This window comes from Brassica napus, chromosome C6, assembly GCF_020379485.1.
Source record: "Brassica napus cultivar Da-Ae chromosome C6, Da-Ae, whole genome shotgun sequence".
Classification (NCBI taxonomy): domain Eukaryota; kingdom Viridiplantae; phylum Streptophyta; class Magnoliopsida; order Brassicales; family Brassicaceae; genus Brassica; species Brassica napus.
The window spans coordinates 47515803-47543523 of NC_063449.1; the positions used below are offsets into that span (position 1 = coordinate 47515803).

General features: G+C 37.1%; 6 protein-coding genes and 1 long non-coding RNA gene across 8 annotated transcripts; 3 read left to right on the forward strand and 4 right to left on the reverse strand.

Annotated features, from left to right (window-relative positions):
- Positions 1 to 1707: 1707 nt before the first annotated feature.
- LOC125589189 lies at positions 1708 to 2729 on the reverse strand. Its single transcript, XM_048761601.1, has 3 exons — positions 2379 to 2729; positions 2032 to 2196; positions 1708 to 1954 (listed from the first exon to the last, which is right to left on the reverse strand). Exons 1-3 carry the CDS (start codon positions 2602 to 2604, stop codon positions 1929 to 1931), a joined length of 417 nt encoding a protein of 138 aa, XP_048617558.1. The 5' UTR covers positions 2605 to 2729; the 3' UTR covers positions 1708 to 1928.
- Positions 2730 to 3147: 418 nt separating this feature from the next.
- LOC125589190 (pentatricopeptide repeat-containing protein At1g79080, chloroplastic-like) lies at positions 3148 to 5097 on the reverse strand. The gene has a single exon (XM_048761602.1). It carries the CDS (start codon positions 5023 to 5025, stop codon positions 3331 to 3333), a length of 1695 nt encoding a protein of 564 aa, XP_048617559.1. The 5' UTR covers positions 5026 to 5097; the 3' UTR covers positions 3148 to 3330.
- A 162-nt stretch (positions 5098 to 5259) lies between these two features.
- On the reverse strand, positions 5260 to 8749 carry LOC106354764 (protein PAT1 homolog). The gene is made up of 5 exons (XM_013794794.3): positions 8478 to 8749; positions 8135 to 8280; positions 7992 to 8048; positions 7794 to 7857; positions 5260 to 7565 (listed from the first exon to the last, which is right to left on the reverse strand). Exons 1-5 carry the CDS (start codon positions 8536 to 8538, stop codon positions 5608 to 5610), a joined length of 2286 nt encoding a protein of 761 aa, XP_013650248.2. The 5' UTR covers positions 8539 to 8749; the 3' UTR covers positions 5260 to 5607.
- A 292-nt stretch (positions 8750 to 9041) lies between these two features.
- LOC125589191 lies at positions 9042 to 12103 on the forward strand. 2 transcript variants are annotated; one of them, XR_007325364.1, is made up of 5 exons: positions 9042 to 9538; positions 9710 to 9771; positions 9874 to 9911; positions 10352 to 10445; positions 10587 to 12103. It is a non-coding gene; the product is annotated as an uncharacterized LOC125589191 (long non-coding RNA). The 2 variants fall into 2 exon arrangements; XR_007325365.1 differs by having other exon boundaries at positions 9874 to 12103.
- Positions 12104 to 14617: 2514 nt separating this feature from the next.
- Positions 14618 to 16042, forward strand: LOC125589194 (probable BOI-related E3 ubiquitin-protein ligase 2). The gene is made up of 3 exons (XM_048761605.1): positions 14618 to 14864; positions 14964 to 15360; positions 15440 to 16042. Exons 1-3 carry the CDS (start codon positions 14809 to 14811, stop codon positions 15974 to 15976), a joined length of 990 nt encoding a protein of 329 aa, XP_048617562.1. The 5' UTR covers positions 14618 to 14808; the 3' UTR covers positions 15977 to 16042.
- On the reverse strand, positions 16006 to 25037 carry LOC125589193 (protein WHAT'S THIS FACTOR 1 homolog, chloroplastic-like). The gene has a single exon (XM_048761604.1). It carries the CDS (start codon positions 24651 to 24653, stop codon positions 23427 to 23429), a length of 1227 nt encoding a protein of 408 aa, XP_048617561.1. The 5' UTR covers positions 24654 to 25037; the 3' UTR covers positions 16006 to 23426.
- Positions 25038 to 25628: 591 nt separating this feature from the next.
- Positions 25629 to 26988, forward strand: LOC125589195 (auxin-responsive protein SAUR40-like). Its single transcript, XM_048761606.1, has one exon. It carries the CDS (start codon positions 26462 to 26464, stop codon positions 26891 to 26893), a length of 432 nt encoding a protein of 143 aa, XP_048617563.1. The 5' UTR covers positions 25629 to 26461; the 3' UTR covers positions 26894 to 26988.
- Positions 26989 to 27721: the final 733 nt, after the last annotated feature.

Here is a 27721-nt window from a genome sequence, read left to right on the forward strand (position 1 = left end):
AAAAAAAAAAAAAACATGTTCGTTATGAAACAATATAGTGTGGTTAACTAGAGGAATATGTGACCCAGAGGCCATACACTCCTGTACAATTCAATATCATCGACCTTGTAGTGTAGAGAGACTATTTTATCTAAAAGGCTACGAGATCCAGTTAAATAGGCTTCAACCACGTGACCAGCACAGGAAGGGAAGACACGTGACTCACTGTCACACGCAAGTAAATATTTAAGGGGGCTCTATCGATTTTGTCGTCCAGCCACGTGACAAGATTTTGTTAACACAAGATATTAGTATTTGTAAAGGCTTTACCCAACAGAAACAAAAACGATATTATAAACAATACAGTTAACGGGCCGACATATTCGCTTTGAAATTCTGTTCTACATGATTGATTTTTTTTTTTTTTTTTTTTTTTCGTCAAACGGCCATTCTATTACTCAGGCTTGAGGTGGTCTGGGTAACCAGACCGGAACAGAACAACCAATGAAAAGTAACTCCCTATGGAAGGATCTAGCAGTCTTAGCTAAAAAATCTGAAAATTGATTCTGCGTTCGTGGGACATGAGTAATGCTGAACTCCGGGAAGCATATGTGTAGCGTCTCGATCTTCTCCAATTCTGTCGCAAAGCTTGGCCAAGCATGAGGTTCCTCTAGCATAGCAATCAGGTCCTTACAATCCGTCCCAAAGCTCTGACATGTTGAGTGCTGAAGCATATTCTCCATTGCCCACTGTAGTGCGTCAACTTCCGAGTGCAAGGCTGATTCACGTCGAGTAATATTTTTTAACCCCATAAGCTGAGCCTTCCCCCTACTGTCCATCCACACCCATCCACATCCACTAAAGTTGGCCGATGCTGTCCAAGATCCATCTAACAGGCATATGTTGCCCAAGCTTATGACTTGGGGGATCACCATATTGTTTCCTTGTGGCACTGGTTGTATCACTTCATTCGCCTCAAACCAGGCTCGACATTCACTCTCTGCATATCGAACTAACTCCAAAGGATCTCTATCTATCCCCCTGAATAGTTTTTCATTCCTAGCCTTCCATATATACCAAATTATCCAGGGATAAGGATCCCTGTCTTGTTCCGGCTCAATAATAGAGTTTTTCCTCCAAAATAGATAATCCATGTTCGTGTAGATGCTTGATACTGGAAATACCTCTGGGCCTGTTGGGGTTGCTGATAGGCTCCAAACTTGTAGCGCTGGCGGGCATTCAAAGATGGCATGAGTTACAGATTCTTCTAATTCTCCACACCTCGGGCAGTAATTATCACATCTCATATTGCGTCTTGCTAAATTCCTTGTTACTGCCACGTGCCCAGTCAACAACTGCCATATAAGATGACGTATCTTCGTAGGCGCCTTCAGCTTCCAAGCAAAAGCTTGAAGATTGGTGATACTTGGCTCCAAAACCTCATGTTCCTCCTCAACCTTTAATAAGTTCCGCGCCACCCAATATCCAGATTTAACTGTGTATTGTCCGTTTCTTGTGTAGCTCCAACAAAAGGAGTCGCGGCGATGAGATGAGCTTATGGCTAAACTCCTTATAAGCTGTATATCGTCCATGTTGACATAGCTCTCCAAAAGCCGAACATCCCATTCCTTCGTTGTCTGATTAATGAGATCGCTAACTCTCATGTTGGGGTGCATAACAGGCGCAACAGGAGCCGCCGGTCTTGATGGGATCAATACAAACAAACAGTATATTATTTTTTTGATTTTATTAGTAAAGCAATTAAATAAAATGAGAATTGTTTATTTTTTTACAAACTGGAAAAGAACAGATTTGATAAAAGCCCGCTAAAAGAACCAGTAGACCATATTAGATAGAAGCCCGTTAAAAGACAAGCAACCCCAAAACGCCGACGTTTCCTTAGTTCCCACGCTCACACGTAAGCCGGAGATTGACTCGTGTTTTGGACATCAAGTAGTGTCCGAAGCTGTTTTGTCTGTGTGAGCAACCATAGTGTTGTGATATAATATTACAATATAAATATATGCTAACTGTATGACTACTAACTACTACCTTGAATGTTGTTGGCAGAGAGCATGTGATCGATGTTATCAATACGCCTTTGTATAGATTTAAGCACCAGATTCATCGACGAGACTCTCTGTTTGACGCTCGAGATCCTCGACGCGTGCTGTACAATGAACGGCAACGGAGCGTTCTCCAGCAACTGATCGAGCTCTGTGTGTTTGTTTTCATCGCATTCAATTAACACAAAACCAAAACTAGATTCGATACCAACTTAACCGGATCGATTCGTAAACCAATGTAATTTCAGGAAATAAATTATTAAACCGGAGACGAAGAACGTAGCGAATCGATTTGGTTTAACACCGGTTAAGGAAGAGGGGATTGATTCGTACCTTGGACAAGTCGATCGAGCGAGCCGGAGAGTTTGTCTTGGCTACTGAGAGTATCGATTGATTTAGAGTCGAATTCCTTAATTACGGACTCTAGCATCGCCGATAGCCCTCGAGCCATAGCTTCTCCACCACCACCGCCTCCGATGTGACCATCTGCGGCGGTAGATGACGACGAGCTAGCCACATCAGCTGAATCGCGGCGGCTCGATTCAGATAGCTGCTCCATTTACCGGCGAACTTAAGATATACGTTTTGGCATTTAAGAAGTCTTATAAACAAGTTTTGTCCTTCAAATGACGAAATTACCCCTTAAAAGTTAACTTATTTATCATACATAGTATGAACTAGGGGAGACATTTAGACATTCATTCGGATTCCGATAGGGTATATAGAGTTTTCGAGTATTTCAATTTAGGGATAGGATATAAAATCTGTTCGGGTATTTTTTATATTTTCGGCTGGATTTAAATATTTTTAGTTTGGATTCAGATAATTCAGATCGAATTCGGTTATTTAAAATCACTTAAAAAATAAAATTGAAATTAGCATAAATATTGAAAGAAAGCAAAAAAAAAATCTAAATTAAATAAGATAAAGAACAAGGTATTATCTGATTGGATTCAGATATCCAATCTTCTCTAACTCAACATCCGTTCGGATACTTTATAGATCGGACCGGGTTCAAGTTAGGTTTTAGGGCCGGGTTTTGATTCGGTTTAAGAGTAAAATGCCTTGGCCTAGTATAAACTTTAGATTTTTTCTGGCTCGCTTAAAAAAACACAACAATGTGTTTCTTGATTCTTATTAATCTCTGTGACTCTGTCCTATTCAAGAACTGAACCTTACATGAACAAACCATCCTCTTAAAACTAAACATCATCTCTTAGTCAAAATGATACAAACAGTAAAAGGAAAATGTATATAATCAAGTTTAGCCTCATGATGATCTCTTTCAATCAAAATCTAAATTAAACTGCATCACAATCCTATCTACTGCATTCTGCCCCACAACCTTACGCGACCTCAGCTCTTCAAGAACCTCTCTTGCCAGCTCCAGCTCACCCTCATGAGCTATCCCTTCAACCACTATCACATACGTCGTCTCGTTCGGCATCCTCCTCCTCTCAACCATCATCTCAAACACCTCCAACGCCAAATCCGTCCTCCTTATCTTGCAAAACCCAAGAATCATCGCGTTGAAGTTATCCACCGTTGGTTTATTACAGCCCTCACTCTCCTCCATTATCGACAAAACCTCCATAGCTCCACCAAACATCCCTTCGTTACACAACCCCCTGATCAACGCCGAGTAGGTGTGCGAGTCAGGTTCGAACCCGCACCTAGTCATCTCGCACAAGAGCCGAAACGCAGCGAACGTGTTGCCTTTCCTGCAGAGGCTCGTGATCACGCTCTTGTAGAAATCGTGCGTGCAGCATCTCTGCCTCTTGCTCAAACTCTGTATTATGTAAAACGCTTCTCGCACCTTATTGTTATGCTCATCACACAACGCTCCTAACGCGTTGTATGTGCCTTCGTTAGGCTTACAGCGTCTGTAAATCATGTCGTCTAGACACTTCACGACGAGATCAACCTTCCCTTCCTTGCATAGACGCGCGATCACCGGGTTGTAGCTGGTTGCGGTGACTCCTCTCCCCATCTCGCTCAAAACCTCCATCGCCTGGTCCGTCCTTCCATGAAAAGCCAACGAGTTGATCAAAATGTTATAAGTAACAACCGAAGGAGACTTATCTCCACCGTCCATCTCAGCTAACAGCTCATTAGCCTCCTCCCACCTCCCATCACAGCACAAACACCTCAAACAGATATTATAACTAACAACATTAGGCTTAAACCCTTTCTCCGGCATCATCTCTCTAAACATCTTCAACGCGTCATCAGTCCTCCCTTCTTTACAAAAGCCAGTCAACAGCACATTGTAACAAACCAGATTAACCTCACCACCCTTCGCAACAATCTCCTCCAGGAGTTTAACAGCTTCATCAGTGCCGCGCTCTTTGTAAGCAGCCTCGAGGAGGAACGAGTAAGTGAAGGCGTTGGGAGCTAACCCTCTCTCCATGAGCCTCTCGACGAACTGGAGGCTCTGGCTGAGGCTCCCGAGCATGCAGAGGCCGCGGACAAGAGCGTTGTGAGTGACGGTGTTGGGAGGGAAGCCGTGGTGTTCCATTTTCTCGACGAGCTGCATCGCGTAGCCGACGTTGCCTCGCTTGCAGAGCTGGTTGACGAGGTAGGTGTAGGCGGAGGCGTCGGGGATGACGCCGGAGGTGACCATTAGCTCGATCACGCGGATGGCTTTTTTGAGCCTGTTGGCTTTGCAGAGGTCGTAGAGGAGCTGGGTGGAGTGTGTTACGTTGGGTTTTTGGCCTTTTGTGACGAGGGCTTGGAGGTGGGAGAAGTGGTTGTTTAGTCTCGGCTCGTCGCTTCTCGGGTCGTCGGGTTTCCAGCTGGATCCGGTGATGGTAAAGGCGGAGTCTTTGGGGGATAGCGTTATCTGGGTCGAAGCTAAAACCCTGGGGAAACCTTTGTTGACGGAGGGGAAGTGGGGGAAACCAGTGGGGAGGTGGGAGACGAACCCTACCGGAGATGGGTTCGCCGCCATGGATAAGATTGGGTTCAACAGAGTCGACATCTCCCTCGGCGAATAGAAAATGGAGAAGAGAGATGAAATGAAAGTTTTTGGGTTTTTTTAAGCAGAACCCAGAAAATAAAAGGATCACTACGCAAAACCTGTTTTCCTCTGGCTCTGTTGTCATCCACGCGTCAAAAACATGCGCGTGTTCCGCACACTCTTTGCATACACGTGAATGCTCTTAGCTTGAGAGAAGAAGATGCATGAACAATGAATATTAATTCATTTACTAAAAAGCATAACCCCAAATGTTTATTTCATGAATCATAGAAAATAGAATTATCAAAAACATGAAAAAGTTGCAAAAATGAGAAAAAAAAAAGAAAAACACATGACATGAACTAGACAGGAAGACATAAGACACACAATGACTTGGCTACAAAGTTCTGCAAAAGCTAAAAGACTTAGTTTCTCTGTACAGAGAGCAAACTTCAAATACAACTCCTCTTTCTCTGCTGCAAAAAAAAAGAGTGTTTGAACTGATTCTCTCTAACCTTTTCTTGTTACGGTATCTGCATGATCTTTATGCCTTCATATACAGACATTTGCGAGATATGGTGTCTGGATTCTATACTCTGGATACTATCGGCTCATGGCTGGCTCTGTTTTCTGGCTTCCGAGCATAGATTGTTTCAAAAACTCCATCAGTAACCTCTTCTGCTGCTCATCAATATGTGGGAAACTCGAACGTAGAAGCTCAATAGGCATTTCGCGGACAATGGCTTGCGCAGCTGCATCAGATATCTCACTAGCAAACTCTGGAGGCAGCTGCGAGTTCAGACTCTGCATGATGCCGTCGTATTTGCTGATGCAATACCTCATCAGAAGGTTGTAGAACTCGTTGAAAGAAGCACGCCATAGAGCCATGCCCGCGTTGTTGAAGTTATTACCCCGGAGAAGCTCTGAAGCCCTGTCGAGCGTAGATTTCAGTACAGTTGAAGCTCCGTCTCCAACAGGACTGCCTAGAGGACGGAGCGGTGGCTGCTCGGAAGAGCATGACACCGCTGCTAGACACGCGCTGATGGGTCCCAACTCCATCTTGTGGATGCACGAGTTTACGACGTTTGCAAGCTTGTTTGTGGTTTTGGCGATGTCAGGATCGGATGAGAGGACTCCAAACAGTGATCTCAAATGTCGGAAAATGCCCATGCAGACTATCCTCATTAGGTCGCTTCCAGGGAAGATAAGCTGAAGATACCTTACGAGTAGCTTCCGACCCTTTGGAAGAGAGATGATCCTTTGAAAGATGAAATCATCTTGCGACCTGCTTTGCCCATTCTTGGCGAGGGGATCAACGAGCTGCAGCGAAACGGCGAGGCTTTCCAGCAAAGCTTGCCGTTTTTGTTTCAACTGGTTTCCTCCATCGTGGAGTTGGCTAAACTGTAGGAAGCGATCAATGTCATCAACATCGAGGAGGAGGTTAAGACCATCCTCAATGCACACTCTAGCTGCAAGCATGGGTTCTTCATCAAGGGGCTTATCGGTAGCTTTGTTATCCGCATCACCAGATTTAGTTGAGTTTGGAGGGTCCATTTCAAGAAGGGGACGAGGCCTGCGGATCGAAGAGAAAGGAACTCTGCCAAGAGCATCGACCTGAAGAAACGCATGGGGCTCGTTGTTCGTCCGTGCACGTGGATGGAGGAGGTCCCTCAGATGATTTGGACAGAAATGATGTTTTAGATTTGCACCTGCAGATTTCTTCGCAAGACATGCTTGATGGTAGTAGTCATCAACGTAAGGATCATTGCTGTGTGTAGCAGCAAGCTGCGCTCTCAATATATTCTCTAGCTCGCCTGCTGACATATATTTGGAGCGGTATGGAGGCCATCCGCTATTTCTCCTCTGAACGCCACCATCAAAGCCGTGTTGATGGAAACGCATGTTCTGTCTGTTGCCTTGAGCCGACCCTGGTCTTGCTTCCCTTGGATCAACAAACCCAAGCATTCCATCATAACTTCCAGAGGATGATGATCGAGAAAGATGAGGATTAAATAACTGAGGCTGCATTGGATGTTGTGATCTATTCTGAGGGGGCATCAAACCGTTTTGATGAGACGGCTGTTGTAGCAACGCGTTGTTCATCCATTGAGCCTGAGGGCGGTTATTCAGGGGAAGATCTGGACGAAACTGAGGCACGTTTCCAGCGCGCTGGGGAGATCCATGATGCATGCCAGCCAACTGAGGCTGCAAAGTTGGGAACTGAGAAAAGATTGGCGATCCCATTTGAGGCCCACCAGAATGATATGGTGCAACATTTGGGTGTCCTAAACGCTGTTCTGGTGATATGCTGCTTGGAGGAGGGTATGAAACAAAAGATGACTTCGGGACAAGAATCGGATCACTGGGAAACTGTTGTTGATTGTGGTTTTGATGTAGCTGATGCCGGGGTTCGAGATGTGGTGTTGTTCTTTTAGGGTCCAGAGTAGAGAATGGTTGTCCCGACCAAGCCTTGTCATCTTTGATGGCATCAGAGTCCAGTAACTTCTGGCCATTCCAATCTGGTAACTCCTCCTTATAAGTCCAGTCAGGTGCTAAAGAATCTGAGAACCAAAAAGAAAAATTGATTAAACAACAAACCAAAGCCTTGCTTGTAAGATAGATGGAGAACCATGGCAATGTATTAACTCTGTAGGAAAAAAAAAGATAATAACAAGGAAAATGGAATGCCAAGCAGCTCAGTCTAGATCATAAAGTTAAAAGTAGAATAACGGGCATAGCCGCATAAATGTGATATATCAAATCAATGTAAATGCATCTATGAAACTCACTCTGTCTCGGTCGCCTATCAATGATTGGTCCCGTGTTTCTATAGACCTCAGGATCCCTATTCAACTGTAACATAATAGACAAAAAAAACCAAGAACAATGGCTTGGTCAACATTTTGAATATAAAAAAGAAACACAAACAGAAGGCTAGGATGCATGTGTATTCAATCATCAAGCGTGTTCAGTAAAGCTAAGCTAACCTTTGAGAAAGTAGTAGCAAGATCATCAACGTTAGACAGAGGCCTAGAATCTTCAACCTGGGGAGGATAAGGTAAAGTCACTCCGGAGTGTATAATAACCAAAGAAAAGTCTCTTATCTCTTCCACAATAGGGTGAGACTAACCTCTTCGTTGTCAAATGAAAAGCCTTCCCTTATTCCATTAAAAGACAGAATCTCATCTTCCTCTTCTTCCAGTCCACCAAGCTCAACCTCCTCCACAACATCGTTCCCAAAAAAGGCATACTGAGATGCATCAAACATTGAATCACCTGCACCACAGCAGAATCTTTCAATTAGATTGAAAATAGCAACTAAACAGTCCCTAATCTTCGTCGAGTACAGAGCAATGAAACGAATCAACTCAAGTTCGAGATACTAATCCACAGTTGAAGAACTAAATTCAAACTAAGATCCAGATTCAAATCTACAACAACCAGATAAAAACGATCTGGAGAAAGAAACAAACCTGAAGGATTATCTGCAACTTTCTTAAGATCGTCGATTCCAGGAGCTTGATTAGTATCCATAATCGAATCTACAAAACCCTATCTAATTCCTTTTTTTTTTTCTATACAACGAAGCGAACTAAGATTGTCAATCACGATTCCCTAATCCCTAAATATCAAAATTGCTAAGAATCGATTTCACGAACGAGCGAGCTTCTTTTACTGAGAGAATCAATACATATCGGAGAAGAAGAACCCTAGATGATGACAGGATATAGCGACGACGATGCCGACCTTCTTTTTTAATTTATGATTGGTTGATGCAAATATTATTAATATATTGCATTTCTAATCCCTTTAAAATGCCATAAAAATAAAGAAAAAATGAAAAATATATTTCAAGATAGAATTTATAAATTAAGATAGAATTTTTTTTTTTTTTTTTTAATTCTGGTATCTGGGCAGCCACATTCCCAACTATCCCTCGAAAATGGTCCAACGCCCCAACGGAAAGGATGTTAAATCCGTTGTGGCAAGGCTCGAACCCGGTTGGCGGGCAGTACAGCTGTACCTCCTTTACCACCAAGGTACGAGCGCTTGGTTAACTAAGATAGAATTTTTTAAGAAATCCTGTTAGATCATTGCTAAGATGTAATTTTAATTTGAATTTAAATTTATTTTTGAATTATTCTACTTTCCATGACTTTTGTGTGTAAATTAAGCCGTGACGGTTCATGTTTCGCAGACAAACCAACTCTGGTGAAATTGTTATACATGTTGGAACTTGTTATTATACATTTAAATTATCTCAGCTTGTTTTTTTCAGAATTGCGTGCTAAAGTAATTTGCTCATAGTTCCAGCTGGATATTTCAAGTAAATGTTCCGAGATGATATGGTCCATATTGATGTGATGTCCACATTGTATTTGTTTTCAGTTGATGGATTTGTTTTTTTTTTTTAATGCGCAGATGCAGGTCACTTCCGAGATATGATCTTTAGTGCGGCAGACGTAGCCGATCACCAATTCATATGCCTGCTCGTTCTCGTTCAAGGTCAATATATATATAGGCAGGGCCGCAGGTATGGTATACAGTACATATGAGACTCCTTCTCCTTGTCCTTGGCAACTATGGCAAAGAGGAGATCTATGTGTGTTCATCTGTTGTTTTAGCTTCCAAAATAGTAGTGTTTGTCTATTGTAAGTGTGGTCTGTTATAGTACACAATGTAATCTCCTTTTTGCTCTAAACAGGGGAAGAGGTAGAAGGTGATCATCGTCCTACTCTTGTTCCCCAAGCACCCTCAAGCCTTAAGGTATGGCTTGTTGCAACTTGCAAGCCCCTTTTATGCAAAAGAAATAAACATATGCCTTGTTGAATTATGTGTTGACGTTTTAGCCTGTGTAAATTTTTATAGGCTCCTATGACGATATTAAGGAGCCGCATTCCTAAGAGGTAAAACTGTTTTACTATTACTTCGCATTTTTAATGGTCGTTTACTGGTCTCTAGGAAACATTTTCTGGAGGAAAGTCTTGGTTAAGGAAAGTTGAGTTTATCCCCATTCCTAGCTATGCGTCTTTGTGTGTTCCAGAAGTATTCAGTGAGACCTTCACTTAGGCCTTGGACTAGATATATCTTTATGCAATTTGTGTCATTAGGTGTTTGCTGGTCCTTGGGTAAATATATATACTGTATGTCTCACACATGATTTAACAAATTGGATCAACATTCCCCCAACTATAATATCTCTATTAATTGTACGCTCACGTAGTTATGGATTTGTGTAAGTTTCTTTTAATAACAACACATAACTTCTTGTCTAATGTCTACTTTTGATTCACTTTTGATTCACTTTTGATTCAAACCGATTAACCAATTCTTTATTTGGTGAAAGTGAATCCGTGATCTGACAGCAACAACAACTACCACCACCTTTGTCTTTGTCTTCTTGGTTGGAGTTAATGTGGTTCATGATCTGATGGTAACAAGTCAGTAGACTCAGTACATTTAAATTTCATTTCGATGAATAGCTCTCCTCGTATTCATACACATTTATAAAATTTAAAATAATATATACAGTAATATTTTTACATTTATTACGTTTTTTTGTCTGAATGAATTAAAAGCAGTGGTGGTGGGATCATAATGCATCTTATAGCAGAAGGTGAGATTGAAAGCAGTAGTGGGAATCATGCAATCGACACATTGGTTCCTTTATTTAATTTGAAAGAAAAAAATGAAGGGACCACACACACTGTTCATAAGCACAACCACACATGACACCAAGTTAAAGTCTTATGCAGAAAACCTCTTCTCTTGTCTCCTAATGGGGCAACGATTTTCATGAAATAAATAAATAGAAATCTTGATATTGTGTTATAACGAAGTTAAGTTTCGATGATACGGCTAAGTAAGGTATTCTTTGGAGAGCAAGAAAGAGTGATGGCCCAACACATCTTTTAATTAAACCGGGACCTCTCAGACCTAACTCTTTTGATCATTGTGATTGTGAGTTCCAATCCATTTGGTAGATCCAAAGATGTATTGGTGCATTTGATAAATATCCAAAGATTAATAGGATGTAATATGTTAGGTCACGAGCTCCTCCTGTATGGACCATAGTACATGTGATATGTATGCAGTAGCAAAGTCCCAAACAATTAATTCAAACACATGCCTTCAGTGGAAAGCTTTAAGCCTCTTTTGAATTGTTGTAAGATATAGGTGTGTGATATGATGTTGGAACAAAAGTGCAACTAAAGTCACCAATTTCAAAAAACTTTGAAAAACGAATATTAATGACTTAGTGCATATGAACCGAAAGATATATGAGTATGGTATATATTTCACAAAAGCAAGAATTCTTTCTTTATAACAAATTGAATTATAGTGGTGCCTTTAAGGAAAGATGAAGTTTCTAGGTAAGGCACCCTTTAAGATTCTTACAATGGTTATGGATTTATTTTCTTCTTTTGAAATGATGATATACATCACATGAATACACACCAGCACCAACTTTAAGTTGAATAAAAAGTTATTTTAAAGAGGAAAGAAAGGATACAATACAACAAAGTCAAGGTGCAATGTCACTTGTTCTTAATCAAAGAGGAAACCACAGTTCAAGACTTTTTTGTTCTTTGGATAGACACTTCATATTACAAATATTACACTTTGATTAATTGTATGAGATAGACACCCATTAGTTAATGTCTCGTTACGATGTTAGTCATCTCATAATACACATCAAACTCGCATGAGGATCAATATCGATCTTATGAACCAAACACGTAAATCGTGCACCATGCCTACTCTTTTACTTTGCAAAATCTACTTTTCCAAAACTGGTATTTGTAAAAACAAATTAAGATGGTGGAGATTTGAATGCTTCTAAAAGACAAAGGCATATTGTTTTAACTTTTAATGCGTGGGAAAGAAAATATAACAAAGCACAAAAATGTAAAGAAGAAGTAGGAAAAAAGAGAGGAAGGACATATATCAAAGTAGGAATTAATTCTTGTGCGTCACTTTATATCTGATATCATCTTCAGGGACGAATATGTCTCCATCTCTCTTTCTTCATCTCTTGGGTTCTCTGTGTTTTTATTATACATAAGGATTGATGCTTTAATTTTTAGTTTATTTTGATGAAACTCAAGGATAACAAATCCAATTTAATTCAAACGTAGTTAAAATTATTTATTTTATAAGAAACTCATGAATAAAAAATACAGTTAAACTAGTTTTATAAGAAAATCATGAATAAAAATACAGTTGATCTTTAACTTCCATATTATCTAAAGAAAGTTAACATAATATCACACTACTTAAATAAATACAGCCTGTTATTTTATTAACTAATCTACAATAGTATAATAGTCATGAATTTACCATTAATAAAAACTATGAGTAAGATTTATCATTTAAATGGATTTCATTAACATTTTATTAAAAAAATCTAATGATAAATTAACAAAGGAAAAAAAATCAACTTTTTGGTTGATGTTAAATAAACAAGGGAAAATTGTTTTTTAAAGCAAAAAATGATAACTATGTCCTTTTATACTAATATATATTTTGTGCCATTTTTTCCTATAATATCCTTTAATTTTTTTGAATTTTTTTTTTAATAAATAGTAGTGTTACAAAAAAAATATTTAATAAATAGTTTTACGAACAAAAAAAAACCGGAAAATAGTAACTATTGATAAAATACCTATATGAACTTAGTGGTATTTTTTTCAGTTCTAAAAATGTTTAAATTATAATTTTCAGATTCTGTTCTAAATAAAGTAGAAATGGCATTCTACGAAGTAGAAAACGAAATTCACTTTTTTATTGAATCTACAATGTTTAGAATACGTGATCTACGTAAATAAGAGTATTCTAAAAATATTTAGAATACACATTCCGCGCTTAACCTACCGATCTAAAATCTTTAGAAATAAAAATCTACATATTAATATAAATCTAAAACACATAGAAAGTTTCTACAGATTTACTGTAAATCTAAAACATGTAGAAATCAAAATCTACACATTACTATAATTCTAAGAACATGTAGAAACCGATTTCTACATATTAGTTGTATTCTACGGATAAGAAATTAGTTCCTAAAAATATGGAAACAAAATATTTGGGAATATTCACTTTCATATTTTGAAAAAATCAACTTTAAAAAAAAAACAAAAAAAAGTGGTAACCTTCTTCTCAAGCGTCTTCTATATTCCATTGATTGTTCACAAAATTTTCACATTATTTCTACCATGATTCATATCTATGCTTTCACAGATCGATCGGTCTATAATTCGAGATCGGTCGATCTGTATGAAATCGACATTTGTCGATCGAATGAAATGGATCAGGTCGATCAGTATATGCTCTGCGTTTTTTTTTTTGCATAATGATCAGGTTCGATCGATCCGTTCGACCTTGTAATTTCGGATCGATCGATCCCGCTTGATCAAACTCTTTATTTATTATATATAAAAATTAAAATTCTAAGGGCATTATTGCCATTTTGAAAATAATTAGTCTATCGAAACATAAAATATATGAGATTAGTCTAAAAGAACGTAGTTATCATTTTTTCGCTTAAAAAAAACAATTTCCCAATAAATAAAGATACTCCATGAAAGTCGTAGAAAGGGTCAAACAGAAGTAGCCAGGATGTTTCACCACGTGGCATCACATGGCGCCAAACTCGTACGAAAAAAATATTACAAATACGGAAAAAGTAAGATTTTACCCATTTTAACGGACCGTACAAAAGACAAACAGTGGGTCCCAGTAAAAATTGTTCGCCACGCTGGAATGCTACATGGCAATACGCATGACTCCTAGTAACTTTTACACGTGTCATATCTGTATTGCATGTTTTCATCATACAAATGTAATTTCCATCATTTTACGGAGGGAAAAACCGTAAAATACGTTTCTAAATACCCCGAAATTCACGGTCCAACCGGTCTTCTCTATTTATTTGGTACGGTGGTAAACACAAACCGAATCCGAGCTTCATCGCTAATACTGCTATACACTATGACCAAAAACATAACCGAATCTGATTATCTTTATTTTTTGGGTGTATTTAAGCGGTATTTACCTTTAGAATAATCCTATAAGTTTCCGCCAGTTTCGCGACAAGTTACCCACTTGCAAAAAAACTATAACCGACAATGTTTTTAAATTACCACACTATAAGTGGAATAAAAAAAATTAAATTAAACAAATCAAAATCTTATTGTTGAGTAAGAACAACTTTGAACAAGATGATCAATTCAATTCAACTAACCACAGAGTATTAGGTAACTAAATACCAAAACCGTGCCAGAAAAAGTTAAAAAAAATATATTGAATTGAATTACAGAAAACGTGTTAAAATGAGAAGTTTATGGGAAAACGTTACCAAAAAGATATGGGTAAGCCAAATCAACATTACTATTTGATTCAAACCCTAAGAAAATGGTAGGTTAATTAAATTCAGCAATGTAAATTAGATTTACCTTTGAACAAATTAAATATTCGAAGTTTACCAAAAAAAGTATATTAAATATTCGAAATTGATTATTTTCTTTTTAAACAAAAAAGAATTGACTTTATCTCTCTCTCTATCTCCTCTGTTCACGTCGATGTGTATAAATAGGAAACAACCATTATGTTGAGGCTCGTTTCGATTTGGTCTCTTCTTTCAAAGAAAAAATAAAGATAAGAGACAAAAAAAAAAAAGCAAAGGCTCTCTCTCTTCACGCACATCAAAACAGCAAACCAAAAAAACGAAACGCATGCATTTCTAGTTTCCTCTCCCTTTAAAAATCTCCTCCTCCGTATTATCATCATCCTCTCTCTCTTTCCATGGCCGTCGATGCTCACCATCTTCTTCTCTCTACTCCTCAACTCTTCTCCAACAGGTTCGTCTCTAACTCTCTCTCTCTCTCTCTCTCTCTCTCTCTGATGTATTTTGATTTTTAGAGTTTCTTTTTGGGCATTGATGATTTTTTAATGTGCAGAGAGTTAATGATGCATAACAATAACGACAACGCCACCATGGAACCAACAACTAATGGCGGTTTCTGCACCAACACTACTCAAAACGGTTACGGCGTCGTTTCACCTTTCTCCGCCACGGACGATTCTCCTCCTCCTCCTCTTCTTCATCATATGTACGGCGCGTCCTCCACCGCCGATTCCTTCGCTAATTACTACGCGGACGGTGCTAATGTCCAGACGAGAAAACGCTCCAGAGACGACTCGAGATCCGATTACTATCCTCACCATCATCTTCTTCATGAGAGCACTGTATCACCATCGTACGTTACTCCTTACTCGTTCCTCGGCCAAGACATTGATCTCTCCTCTCACATCAATCAGCAGCAGCACGATATCGATCGATTCGTCTCCCTTCACGTAAGTCTAAACCGCGTCAATAACAAACGCACTAGAGTGATTAAGAAACTGATTGATTCTCTTCCGTTGTGATGATCAGATGGAGAGAGTGAAGTTCGAGATTCAAGAGAAGAGGAAGAGGCAAGCGAGGACGATCGTTGAGGCGATAGAGCACGGGCTCGCGAAACGGCTTCGAGTCAAGGAGGAAGAGCGAGAGAGAATCGGGAAAATAAACCACGCGCTCGAGGAGCGCGTGAAGTCGCTATCCATCGAGAACCAAATCTGGCGGGATCTCGCGCAGAGCAACGAAGCGACCGCTAACAACCTCCGCGCCAACCTCGAGGAGGTACTGGCGCAGGTTAATGATCTAGCCGGCGCAGGATTAGCTAACGTGAACGCTGATTGTGACGATGATGCGCAGTCGTGTTGCGGGAGTAGTTCGGGTGAAGAAACGGTTAGGCGCACGGTAGTGGCGAAAGGTAGGATGTGCAGAAGCTGTGGGGAGGAGGAATCGTGTGTGTTGGTCTTACCGTGCAGACACTTGTGCTTGTGTGGAGTCTGTGGGTCCAGTGTGCACACGTGTCCCATCTGTAGGTCTCCCAAAAACGCTAGCGTTCATGTTAACATGTCACCTTGACCCCCCGTTTATGGAAACTATCTTCTCTCTTTTTTTTTTTTGTTAATGGAAGTTTTTATTTTTTTTTCTCTTGAAACAATTAATTGTAAGGAAACTACTAGAAAATATTTTTTAGATAAGAATTCATGAGAAGAAACCTTTGCCATAAAGAAAGAGAAATCCTCATTGTTTAATTCAATATAGATTTTCATAGTAAAATCCAAAACATTTCTTAAATCAAAGTAATAAAAATGTGGAAATCAAAGAGCCAAAAAATAAAAATTTTATAACATAAACGATATTGTAACTTATATTGAAGAAACAGAAAGATTATCTAACTGATTTTTGTTAATTGTTTTATACTTTCATAATGTAGATGCGTATAAGATAATTATTATTATTGAAAAAAAAAAACAATAATCCCAGAACTGCAGGAAATAAAATTAAAGTGACAAAATAGATAATTGGTGCTGGTGTGGGACCGGCTATAACAGTACACTGTAGGGTTTAGAAGACACGCGCCGGCAGAGAAACGTGAGGGAGGAAGAAGAGGAAAGAGCAGTGGAGGAGGTAAAAAGCTGACACGTCGGACGCGCGCAAATGTCGCTGTTGTTCGTCCTGCGTACTACTCCTGACACTTTCTCTCTCTTAATTGTTTATTTTTTTCGATACTCCATTTGTTTTCTAGCAACTTGATTTGTGTTTACTTAAATTAATTAAATACGGGAATCCGAGATTAGTATATATTTATACGATTTATAGAGATGAATTAAATAAACTTATGATTCTAGTCTCAGACAGAAAAGCAATGGTGGTTAAACTATTATATAGTATGAAATCACACATATAGGTGTATAATATAATATCCTTTTGCATGTCAGTATCGAAAAACATTTGGTCTAACATATTTATGACGAACTAATCATATCTTACTAATAAATTATACATTTAAATATAAAAACTGAAAGCTAGCGTATATATATATAAGCAATTAAACGTAAAACTATTGATCAACCACTATACAGAAAACATTTCACAACATATAAGACAGTTAGAAAATAAGTTTAGTAATAGGATCGTCGTTGACAGAAGAAAAAAAAAAGTGCAATGACAATAATTAAATAGTTTAATTCAATCCAGTGCTAAGGGCAAAATCAAGTTGTATAAGTAAGATTTGAAGGTTGCTTTATACATGGTTAATCTGCTGAATAGTATCCAAAATATTAATAGATATTATTATTGTATTGTATTAAAAATGATTTAGATATTAAAAAAGTAAATAAAAGGGAGGAGGAGACGAGAAAGCGATGTGAAGAGATCATGCCAACATTAATAAAGAGGATATAGTCGTTGCACGAATAAAAAGTCTGAAAGCAAAATTTATCTCTTTTTTTCCTGTTTAATTTTATTTTTTTGTGCCTAGAGAAAATCAAAACCTAAAATATTGGTTTAACTGATGTTAATCATACGATTGTAAGTAGTGGTTTGCATATTTGAATATTAATTAGATTTAGATGTAGACATCTTTGTTTGTGCCTTCACATGCGGATCATCCAATGGAGGTGCATTATTCTAAACCATGATCATTTTGAAACGTTCAATATTATTTCTCCTTTTTAACAAGTCTTTCACATTATTAAAAAAAAAAAGAGAATGCACGTTAATTTAGACAGAACTAATATGCTAATTTTCTACGGCCGAAAGTTAGTATAGAGTTGGTTAAATCTTCCACTATCAATATTGTAACATTTTTTTTTGCACTTACACATTAACATGTGAGCTAGTGTGTTTGTATTTGTTGCATGCTTCAAAATAGAAATCTAGTTAAACATCGAAGAACGATATACATCTCTGCATAGATTCCCACATTATCACGTAACAGTTTGTTTTGTATGGTATTGTTATACAAGTGACTGCTCCACCGAGTTGTAAACTATATATACGGACAACCCGTGATTTTATGAGTTTTCTCACCCATTATTGTAATACTGAAAATGGAGATAAGAGTTTGTGAAGGTAAGGAACCAAACGTCACGTACACACTAAGCAACAAATGAGTCAAGAACAAAAATAAAGAGAGTGACGCTTGACCGATTGATGTTTATATAAATTACTTTATTATTTGGAAACTTTTGATGAATCTAAGGACCATTTCCCTACGGTTATGCTTTTATTTAAATAATGTATGTATATAAGCGAAACAAACGAAGCAAAAGTGGGAAGACTTGGTGTAAAGTGATGGGATATGCAAATGTTGAGGTGTTAGGGTTTGTGTCATTCAACTTGTCCACTTATATTTTAGATATTATTTTTTATTAACACCCATTTATTTATCCAAATTTTCGGTTTTAGTGGGGTTTCTCTATTTTTTCTTAAAGTAATTTTGTTTAATTATTACTCTGGAAGCTACGATTTTGATATAACTGTTTGGAGGGTTGGAGCTGTGAAAACTGTTTATCAAAACAATACTATTTGATTTCTATATAATTAACCTCTCATCCCATAAAACTTTCACCGATTAGGTTTCATATGGCATAAGAAAGAAATAACATATGGTTGAATGATGAATAAAGAAGTTGCAATGATCATTTTATGCTGTGAAATCATAGCTCATTGACGTTTTTATCCTGTGTTTGATTTCCTGTAAAGCAACTTTTAAACATTTACTTCGCAAATTTTAAGGAAACAATTCAGTTCAAATGGCAATTCAACTTTATCCATGGTATGTAACAAAAGTCAGCATAGGAGTTGAAAAAACCAATTTCGAGTTAACTAGTCTATATATATGAATATTTATAATAAAACGGTGGAAACATACAACATCATGCGAGTTCAATAATGCCAATAACTAATATATAGCTAGTTAGATACATGATTAAATCAAAAATCATCTTTAGAAGTGCAACATCCACTAAACTAAACGGTTTATTCCCCGTACATATGCGTATCATAGTGGAGTACATACATGATCTTATTATATATAAGATTATAGATTACATCAAAATGTCTTTGGAATAATTAAAGTTGAGAAATAGATGCTAAGAGGGGTCATGATGGGGAACACTAAAAACTTTATAGATTACCTTGTGAAAGGGGGCACTCATGAAATGGTCCAACCTCACTCACTACCCTATTGATTATAGTAGCTTTTACCTTTTTTTTGTTATTTGTCCTAAGAAAATAAAAAATTAATAAAGTTAAATTAGCAATTGTATGCTTATTGTTGGGGATTGGCCCCCACTTATCAGTTTTCACCCCTAGGCCATCAATGTGATCTGACTGCATAACTATGAATAAATGAGTCCTAATGGGAACAAAAACATTTTTCACCTCTTTTAGCCTTTTAACACACTCTTCTTGTTGTCAATGATGTGAATCAGAATCACAATCCCACTATGGGTAGAATAGATAAATTCAAAATTTCAAAGTGAGGAGTACCCACAAACCAATCTTTTTGTCAAATGACTCTTCATTTTCAGAGGTTGGTCTTTTGTACATTAAGGTCCAATTGTTGACCTCCATCGATAATAGATCACTTAGATTATCTATCACATGATTTTTCTTTGAAAATTTTACATTGGCAAACGATATTCTCTCTCTGTTCCCAAAAGTAAGATTTTCTAAAATTTATTTTTGTTCCAAATAAATAGATTTTCTATATTTTTAAAGTATTTTTGTATACTTTTGATAAACATTAACTGTGAATATTTGAATTGATTAAATTTTATTGGTGGATAGTTATTGTAAAATATATTGAAAAATAAAGTTTAAATTAAACTGTAAATATTTATTGTATTCTTAATAAACATGAAAACTCTAGAAAATCTTAATAAACGTGAAAACTCTAGAAAATCTTATTTTCGGGAAGGGAATGAGTATTAAACTTGAAGAAGAGATAGGATTTGGTAAAGGCAAACACAAAGACATCAATCTTAAATAATAATACCATATAAAGTTATAAACCCTAGGAGCATTTTTCTTCTTATTTTACTTGCGAATATCAATGACTTACCAATTTACCAAATGCCAAAAAATGAAAAATTAAATTTTTTTCTTTCTTTCTTTTTTGGCTCTTTATATTGGGTGGATTTGGTGTGAAGTATTCTGAAAGCACTGCAGAAAAAGCCACACAAGACATTTGTTTATTTCTCATCATTAGTACCATCCAATTTCAAAAGATGAATAATGTAGAAAGAATTATAAAAGAAAAATATAGTGTTAACAATCAGTCATATCCCACTGAACCACAAACACTGCAAAGCTCATGTGAATTAGATTTAGACCTCAAAGTGTTTCCCTTTTTGTATTCTTTTTACATATATTTAAATATCACAACAAATATATATGATTATGATCACAATAGACCTGCACAAATGTTCCTCTTATTGTTTTTTTTTGTGCAGAAATGATGTCAGATTCTATAATGTTATTATAAATCACAACATAACTTGGAACTTGATTTTGATGATGCAATAAGAAAGATATGAAAGAGTGGTATTATGAGTTATAGACCCATCTGAATACCTATAGAATATAGCAAAATCATTGCAGTCTATCTCTCTCGCACACTCTGATATCCCCACAACTATTAACTACTATTCATGGATACTCTTTTTTCTCTCTTGAACAGGGAAAAGTGTCTAGGAAAGTGTTTGTAACAGTTGTTTATTGTCTATATTAGGTGCCCATACATATCCCAAAGTCTAAGAAAAGAAGAGAAATTAAATTTTTAAAAGAAGAGAAAGAAAGCCAACTACCCAAATCATTTATGTAGTTTGGTTGGGGTTAGTGGGCAGGTATCATATCCAAGATGTAATAGGTTTATATAAAGTATATGTACACATATGCTACTTTTATGTTAATGTATATATGAAAGTCCTCTTCTTTTTCATGTGGATAGATATCATGGAAATCAGATTGGACTATGTCAATGGAATAAAAAGATCTTTTGTTCGGAAAAAGATAACTAAAGTGCTGATGTGGGTATCAAGAAACAATAAAAAGGAAACAAAAGAAAAGAGAAAATGGAGAATCAAAAGTTTGGTACAATGTCTATGATCCACATTTTGAAAATAGCAAAGGTCTAACAGTAAAAAAAACAAACATGCATGAGGAGCTTCAGGCTCAAGATGTCATCATCTTTATTCATTTAATCAGCACCGAGTAATGACCACAAAGCAACACTTATTAACATAATCATGGAATTAGTTGGTATAACACTATAACTAGACCAATACAAGAATTAGATGCATTAAAGTTTAAGATCTAGAATATGTACTAGTATCTAATACAGAAGAAGAAATGCAAATACTTCTGGAATATGTACTTGGCTTTTAATTGATCACTGAATTAGATTTGGGGATTTGAAAAAATGCTGAAAACGATTTTTCAAAAGAAAAAATGAGAGAGAGATTGGACCAAACAATGAAGGAAAATAATATTGGGTGATTGCATGATGTGTTCTTCTGTCCAAAACAGTACACATAATTCACAGAAAAAAATGGTTGGGACTGTAGTAGGACCACTCACCACTGTACAAAATAATGGACCATAGGAGTTTTTGTCCCCAAGATATCAAAACCTTCCATTCATGAATATGATACCCCTTAAAGTTTGATCTTTTATGTGTCAAGTTGTTTATAATGCATCATCATCATCATCTTAAAAAGTATCTAACTGGGGCAGGGCTCTCCCCCTTTGGTTTTAAAGAAACACCACGTCTTTGTCTGTGTACCAGACAAGTTTTCCAAGAACAATCAATAGAGAACCTGCTGAAGTATTTTTAGAAGAAGAAAAATTCAAATATCTAAAATGTGGTTATAAGTCTTTGTCAGTAGTTTTCTGTATAATCAAATGCAACATCAGCGTATCTGTTCCAATTCGTGGTTGATACGTTGAGATGTTAATGGATGATCCTTAAGTTTGGTCTGTGATTTGGCTTTATCAGGGAAAATGTAGAAAAGAGAATGAAAAAAAAATTGTATTAAATTAAAAGATGTGTGTTTACGTGATGCTTCAATCAACCTCAAGATTTTGTCTTTATGCTTTGAATTGTGTACCCTTCATTTAGATGAAGATGCCAAATGACAAGGACATGAATCCATTAACTTGCTAAAGTTTTCAAGAGAAAAAAAAAGAAGAAGAATCTGACTTTGGATGTTCTTTTGTGCCAATAGGTGTGGATTTCAAATTGATATGTTTCAACTATATATAGGTTAGTTAGCATGTTCAAACAAGACACGGAACCTAACTAAAGGACATAAACTGACAACTAACTACGCAGTTTATCACGAGAAACCAAGTGTTTATTTAGTCTTTATCCGTAAAGTAAAAATTGATTTATCATCAGCAGCCTGTTACCATCCAACACAATGAGAAAGAGAGTTTTGTTTGTTTATCTCAACAAAAACAAAACAGGGCCAGCAAAAATGAACGAGACAGGTCTTTGGTTCGTGTATTATAATGCACTCTGTGGTCTAATAATGAAAACACTGACCTTTTGTTCTCAGGTCTCTCAAATGGGGAGTGTGGAGTGCGATTTAATTGTCCTTCCCTTTGGCTCTTTTTCACATGATGCCTTCACAAAGCCACATGAGTTTCTGGACCCCCTCTCTCTTGCATTCAAAAGAAATGTTCCTTCGTGTGTGTTGTGTGTAAACACATAGAAGATTCTCCTTATCGTTTTCTCAAGAGAGTCGCGTACACTGAGTAAAAAACAAGTGTAGTTATAATTCACAACAACCTCCACATGGACAAGATTGTTCATAATCACATTCACAGTACATAGTCACATATCCCTTGGTACCGCGCTATGACACGTTCTAGCGTTCATCAAGATAGCATTCTCAATCAAACAGATAGTATTTACGGTTCTGTTTCTTGGACAAAAGTCAATAATATCTTACACAAGTAGTAGTACTCAACCATGCGATAATGACCAAGTGGCATTCGAGCTTTAGGTTGATAAGCAACATGGGTTAGAAAACACCCCACTACACTACACTATGTTACCACGCGGCGGATATGGACCCATTGTTTATGGCCCGTTTGAATATCCGGAAAGACGGTTCATACGTGGATTTCACTTCTCTTTAGGATTACTAGATGCATTTTTCCATAGATTCAAGGGGTTTGAACAAAAAAGAGAAGACAATGGACGGTAAATAATACATCAAACCAGGAGCTGAGGCAAAGAAGGACTTGTGAGGTCACATACCCGTAAAAATTTGGTGAATTTTTTTAGTGTATATTTTTCTAATATTATTTTAATCTTTTGTCATATTTTGGCATTCGACCCCACTAATTTATGTTTATGTTTTCATAAGTCCCATCAATTTTATCAGAATTTTTTTTTTTGTTAAAGTATCATATATTATCAAGTTTTGATAGTATAGATTTATATATTATGACCAGTAAAAAATGTTTCTAGCTCCCTTTAGACTAAATGTGATGTCTCTGGTTAAAGGTAACATCAGGAGATAACATTTGAAGACTGCAATTGATCATTACACACGCTCACTTCTCTCCGACCACAGAGTGAAACAAATCTCTCTTGGAACAATAACAAAGGACACTTCTCGATCAAACCTGAACCACCATAACCTTCTTTGAGAAACACTGTACCCCTTGCACCTTTGTTAGTAATGTAGAAGATCCCTTGATGCTTTATCAAGCAAAGTATTAGTCTTGACGGAAGCAAATACTCAGAGTGAAACGCGTCCAGCTGAGAGCAAGTCACTCTCTTCTCCATAGTTAAACTGAGCAGCTCGTGAAGCACGGCCACAACTCGTTTCCTAGCTTTAGGATCTGCAGAATCAAACCTTCTCGCGTTTAGGTAAGGTGATGGAAACTCCATCTTCTGCCACTTCTGAAACTCCTCTAGATAGCTCGCGTTAGGCCTAAAGCCAGGAGGAAACGAAACTTTGAACGCGTTTGGGCCCAAGAAGTTACCATCCTTTGTGATCCTAACCTTGTTTCTGTTCTCACTTGGTGGCTCGAGAACACGTGATAGCCTCTCTTCACGTGCGGTGATTGCTAGTGAAGAGTCCCAGTTCTCTAACACGAGATGAACTTTACCATTAACAACCTTTACAGAGAAAAAATCAGGATACTTGGGGATCAAGCTACTCTTAAAGTCATGAGGCAAACCCATTGCGGATTGAATAAACTCAACTTTCTCCAGAGGCACTCTACAATCAACAGACATCATCAGCAGCTTCCTGAGATTGTTGACAAGAATAGGCTCCATTGACTCTATAGCTTCGCTTTCCTCATCTGCAATCTTCTGAGCTTTCTCGGTTAGCATTACACAAGGAGGCTCTCTGTTTCCACCTCCAACGTGGAATATGGAAGGGTACTTCTCGATGGCAGCCATTAAGTTCCATTTGTGAACAAACCCAACGTGCTTCTCGAGATCCCTTAGGAGAATGGTTCCGTGTTTCTGGGATTGGATCATGGATTTGAGTTGGAGTATGAGAGATGGTTTCTTCTTCAGGTCTATGGCTTTGTCAAGCTCGTGAACTCTGTGGTATACTTTCTTCTTCGGTCTAAATCCTCCACCCGACTTGTGTCTCACCTGTACAGGAAACAGCGTCAAGTTTTCACTTTCTCTAAACACACTCTTCTTCAGAAAGTGGTTCAGACAGGAAGAAACCAAACATCTTCTGTACTGTAATGGTTTTGGCATTATATCGAACATGTTGTGTGCATACTCCCAAACACAGAACAGCACGACACTTTTGCAATTTGTCTGAAAAGCTATTACACACGCCAAAACGAATAGAATAATAAATACAAAACTCGGGGCCCGTCGTGTTATGTATAACTCAGCCCAATGGACCGAGCCAATAAAAGATGTAATACACCATAAATTGGGCCCGAAGAGCTATCGATAAGTCGGCCCATTAGTTTAGATTTTCACTCCTCCATATATACTCTTGCTCAGAAACTGAATCATACCGAAAAAAACCAAACATCTTCTGTACAGTAATGGTTTAGACACTTTATCGAACCCCCAATGTGCACAATCGCGACCAATTACAGAACAACACAACACTTGAGTTACAACTTGTCTGGAAAAAAAGATTACACTCACCAAAAGGAAAATAAAAACAAACTCGGGCCTATAAGAGAAGAGAAAACTGTAATTTTTCCATAGATTAGGCCTGATGAGTTATCTATAAAAAGGCCCAATGGGCCAAGCCCATAAAAGAAAGTTCAAATTTTCGCTCCCTTTTATAGCTTGTCTTCGAAGTCGGAGAGAGGAGTGACTTGTAGCTTCAAGCCTTTACGCTTCCTGATATCTGCTACAATAGCACAAGCCTGAGAACCATCCTCCATAGGATCCGAAGTCAACATGTCCCACTGATCGAAGATTGCCTGAGGAACCCGTAGTCACAATGATTTTACTAAGTGGCATTAATGTTTTCATGTTAGGAGATTAAGTATTAAATCCCTCCCCCTCCCCCACCTCCAAAATATAATTATGCAGATTATAATGGAAATTTTTTTACAAAAAATCTTAATGACCAAGTAAAACTGTTAGATGTAGATCTTCATAAAGAGGTTCGTAATAGTGGAGTCAAACATTTATATAAAGGATTTAGAGTGGTAAAGTCCGACGTAATGGATAAATAGACCAATGTATTTATGACAAAAAACATATTCGATATATACACATAGTGTTACCTAATACATATGTTTATTTCTTTACTTAGCATCATTAAAATTTAGGGAATTAAGTTCGACATCACTTTTATTTTGGTAATTCATAGTTTTCAAATGGAAAATATTATCTACTATATAGTATATACAACTATTCTTATTTTTTTTGCTATTTTTTATTTAGAGAATTAAGAACGTCATTTTTTTATTTCAAATAGACTATTTTGGTTTTTCGGTTAGAAAAAAAAAAGTTAACATACCAATGAAAGATTTAATATATATAGATATATAAATATTTGAATCATTTTGACCAATGCTAATTAGGAAATGCTTGAATGTTTTTTAATAAATGCGATTGGTTATTAGTTTAAGAAATTTATTCAAACTTAGAAAAATACTTAAGCTTCGAATGTACAACTTACAAACCGCACCGCAGTTAACATTAACAAAAAATTCTATATATGCATATGTATATTTATATGTTTTTGTTACTATTAAGACTGAGCCGTAGTCGTTGTTACCGATCAAACTCTTATTGTGTGCATTAATAAAAATTAGGTAATTCTTTTTTTGTAGCTTAATTAGGAAGTCCATTTAAAAGTGAAATTGACCATGACTTTTTTCTTGAATACGTAGACATATTGCATAGATTTAATACCTTTTGAACTCATCCCAAATCAAAATAATACTTAATATACATCCAAATTCTTTTAATAAAAATGAATTGTGACCACCAATCATATACCGTCTCTGCCTCTGCGTGTGCCACTACTCTCTTATAATACATTAAACCTACATTCGCATAATTGTCCGTTTCTCTCTATCCACTGTCTGAAACCAAACATGAAGTCTCTGCTTCGCCGCTACTCACAAGTCGCCGATTCCTCCTCTTCCTGCCACTCTTTTCCCTGCAACCAGATTCTCCGCCGCCATGTTCATCACCCGACATCGTTCTTGGTTAAACGAGCATCCGTCCCATCGAGCATCCCTTCAGGACTTGTGCCGGTCGACGTCGGCGAGAAGATGGAGCGGTTCTTGGTGAGTGCGGAGCTGCTTAACCACCCTGTGTTCGTCGGTTTGCTTAACCGATCTGCTCAGGAGTACGGTTACGCTCAGAAAGGTGTTCTTCATATCCCATGTAACGTCTTCGTGTTTGAGCGAGTCATTGAGGCTCTCCGATCTGGAACCTCTCAGTCTCGTGATGTGTCGGAGCTTGTTGCATCGTTAACAGGCGATGAAGATGTGTCTCTGTGGTTACCTGGAGTTACAGAGTAGCTGATGGTTGTCCTTCTTGATCTATAGCCAAGGATATTTTTGTTTGATCTTCTCCTTTTATTGTACTGATCAAAAAAAATATTTTTGATGATTGATAATGAGAAGTGTATTTTCGGTTTCATCTCCGAATGTTCTTTTTAATTCGATAAGTAAAATTAAAGTGGCGAAAACTATACGGATAATAAGCATTTGTTTAATCAAAACGCAAGTTATCCATTGTAGTGTAGTTTAACTATTAAATCTAATCATTTTTATAAGAAATTAAGTCTAAAAGGAATTGATTAATAAATGATAAAGATGTTGATTATACTGCCATGATATCTTCCCAGCACCTAACATTTCCCCAATAAATTGATTAAAAATGCTCAGATGCGAGTCATACAATTTTAAACAAATTGAAAGTATTTGTTTATTATATATAACTATGTAAGTATATACTAAGTCGTCATATAACTAATCAAGTGGATATTGATTTCAGAGAATCAGACAAGCTATTATTTATTTATATCTTGTACGTTAACCTTTTGAAATTTGGAATAATAACATGAACAAATGTTATATCATCGTCTTATGTAAATAGTGAGACAGTGACCTACATTAAGTTGTATGTATTTTTAAGAAATCAGCATCATGAATATGTCACGCAATGCTCTCAACTATGCGATGTAACATCCATTTCAACTATTTTTGTCAGTTGAAAATAAATAGCTAAATGAAACTTAGGATCTGAAAGAATGATTATCTCACAAGGTTTATTATGATTATTTTAAAAACTAGGATAAAATGTTCTCACATGGCCGTATCTTGCATGTACCGTTGTACGGGCTG

Bases quoted from the DNA above. Each gene is read 5' to 3' on its own strand.
- LOC125589189 (XM_048761601.1), bottom strand. From the start codon at position 2,604: ATGGAGCAGCTATCTGAATCGAGCCGCCGCGATTCAGCTGATGTGGCT. The intron at 2,197-2,378 runs GTACGAATCAAT...ACAAACACACAG, and splicing joins GCTCGATCGACTTGTCCAAG to AGCTCGATCAGTTGCTGGAG. The intron at 1,955-2,031 runs GTAGTAGTTAGT...TTGCTCACACAG, and splicing joins CTCTGCCAACAACATTCAAG to ACAAAACAGCTTCGGACACT.
- LOC125589190 (XM_048761602.1), bottom strand. From the start codon at position 5,025: ATGTCGACTCTGTTGAACCCAATCTTATCCATGGCGGCGAACCCATCT.
- LOC106354764 (XM_013794794.3), bottom strand. From the start codon at position 8,538: ATGGATACTAATCAAGCTCCTGGAATCGACGATCTTAAGAAAGTTGCA. The intron at 8,049-8,134 runs GTTAGTCTCACC...TATCCTCCCCAG, and splicing joins TTTCATTTGACAACGAAGAG to GTTGAAGATTCTAGGCCTCT. The intron at 7,566-7,793 runs GTGAGTTTCATA...TTTGGTTCTCAG, and splicing joins TGATAGGCGACCGAGACAGA to ATTCTTTAGCACCTGACTGG.
- LOC125589194 (XM_048761605.1), top strand. From the start codon at position 14,809: ATGGCCGTCGATGCTCACCATCTTCTTCTCTCTACTCCTCAACTCTTC. The intron at 14,865-14,963 runs GTTCGTCTCTAA...TTTAATGTGCAG, and splicing joins CCTCAACTCTTCTCCAACAG to AGAGTTAATGATGCATAACA. The intron at 15,361-15,439 runs GTAAGTCTAAAC...TGTGATGATCAG, and splicing joins ATCGATTCGTCTCCCTTCAC to ATGGAGAGAGTGAAGTTCGA.
- LOC125589193 (XM_048761604.1), bottom strand. From the start codon at position 24,653: ATGTTCGATATAATGCCAAAACCATTACAGTACAGAAGATGTTTGGTT.
- LOC125589195 (XM_048761606.1), top strand. From the start codon at position 26,462: ATGAAGTCTCTGCTTCGCCGCTACTCACAAGTCGCCGATTCCTCCTCT.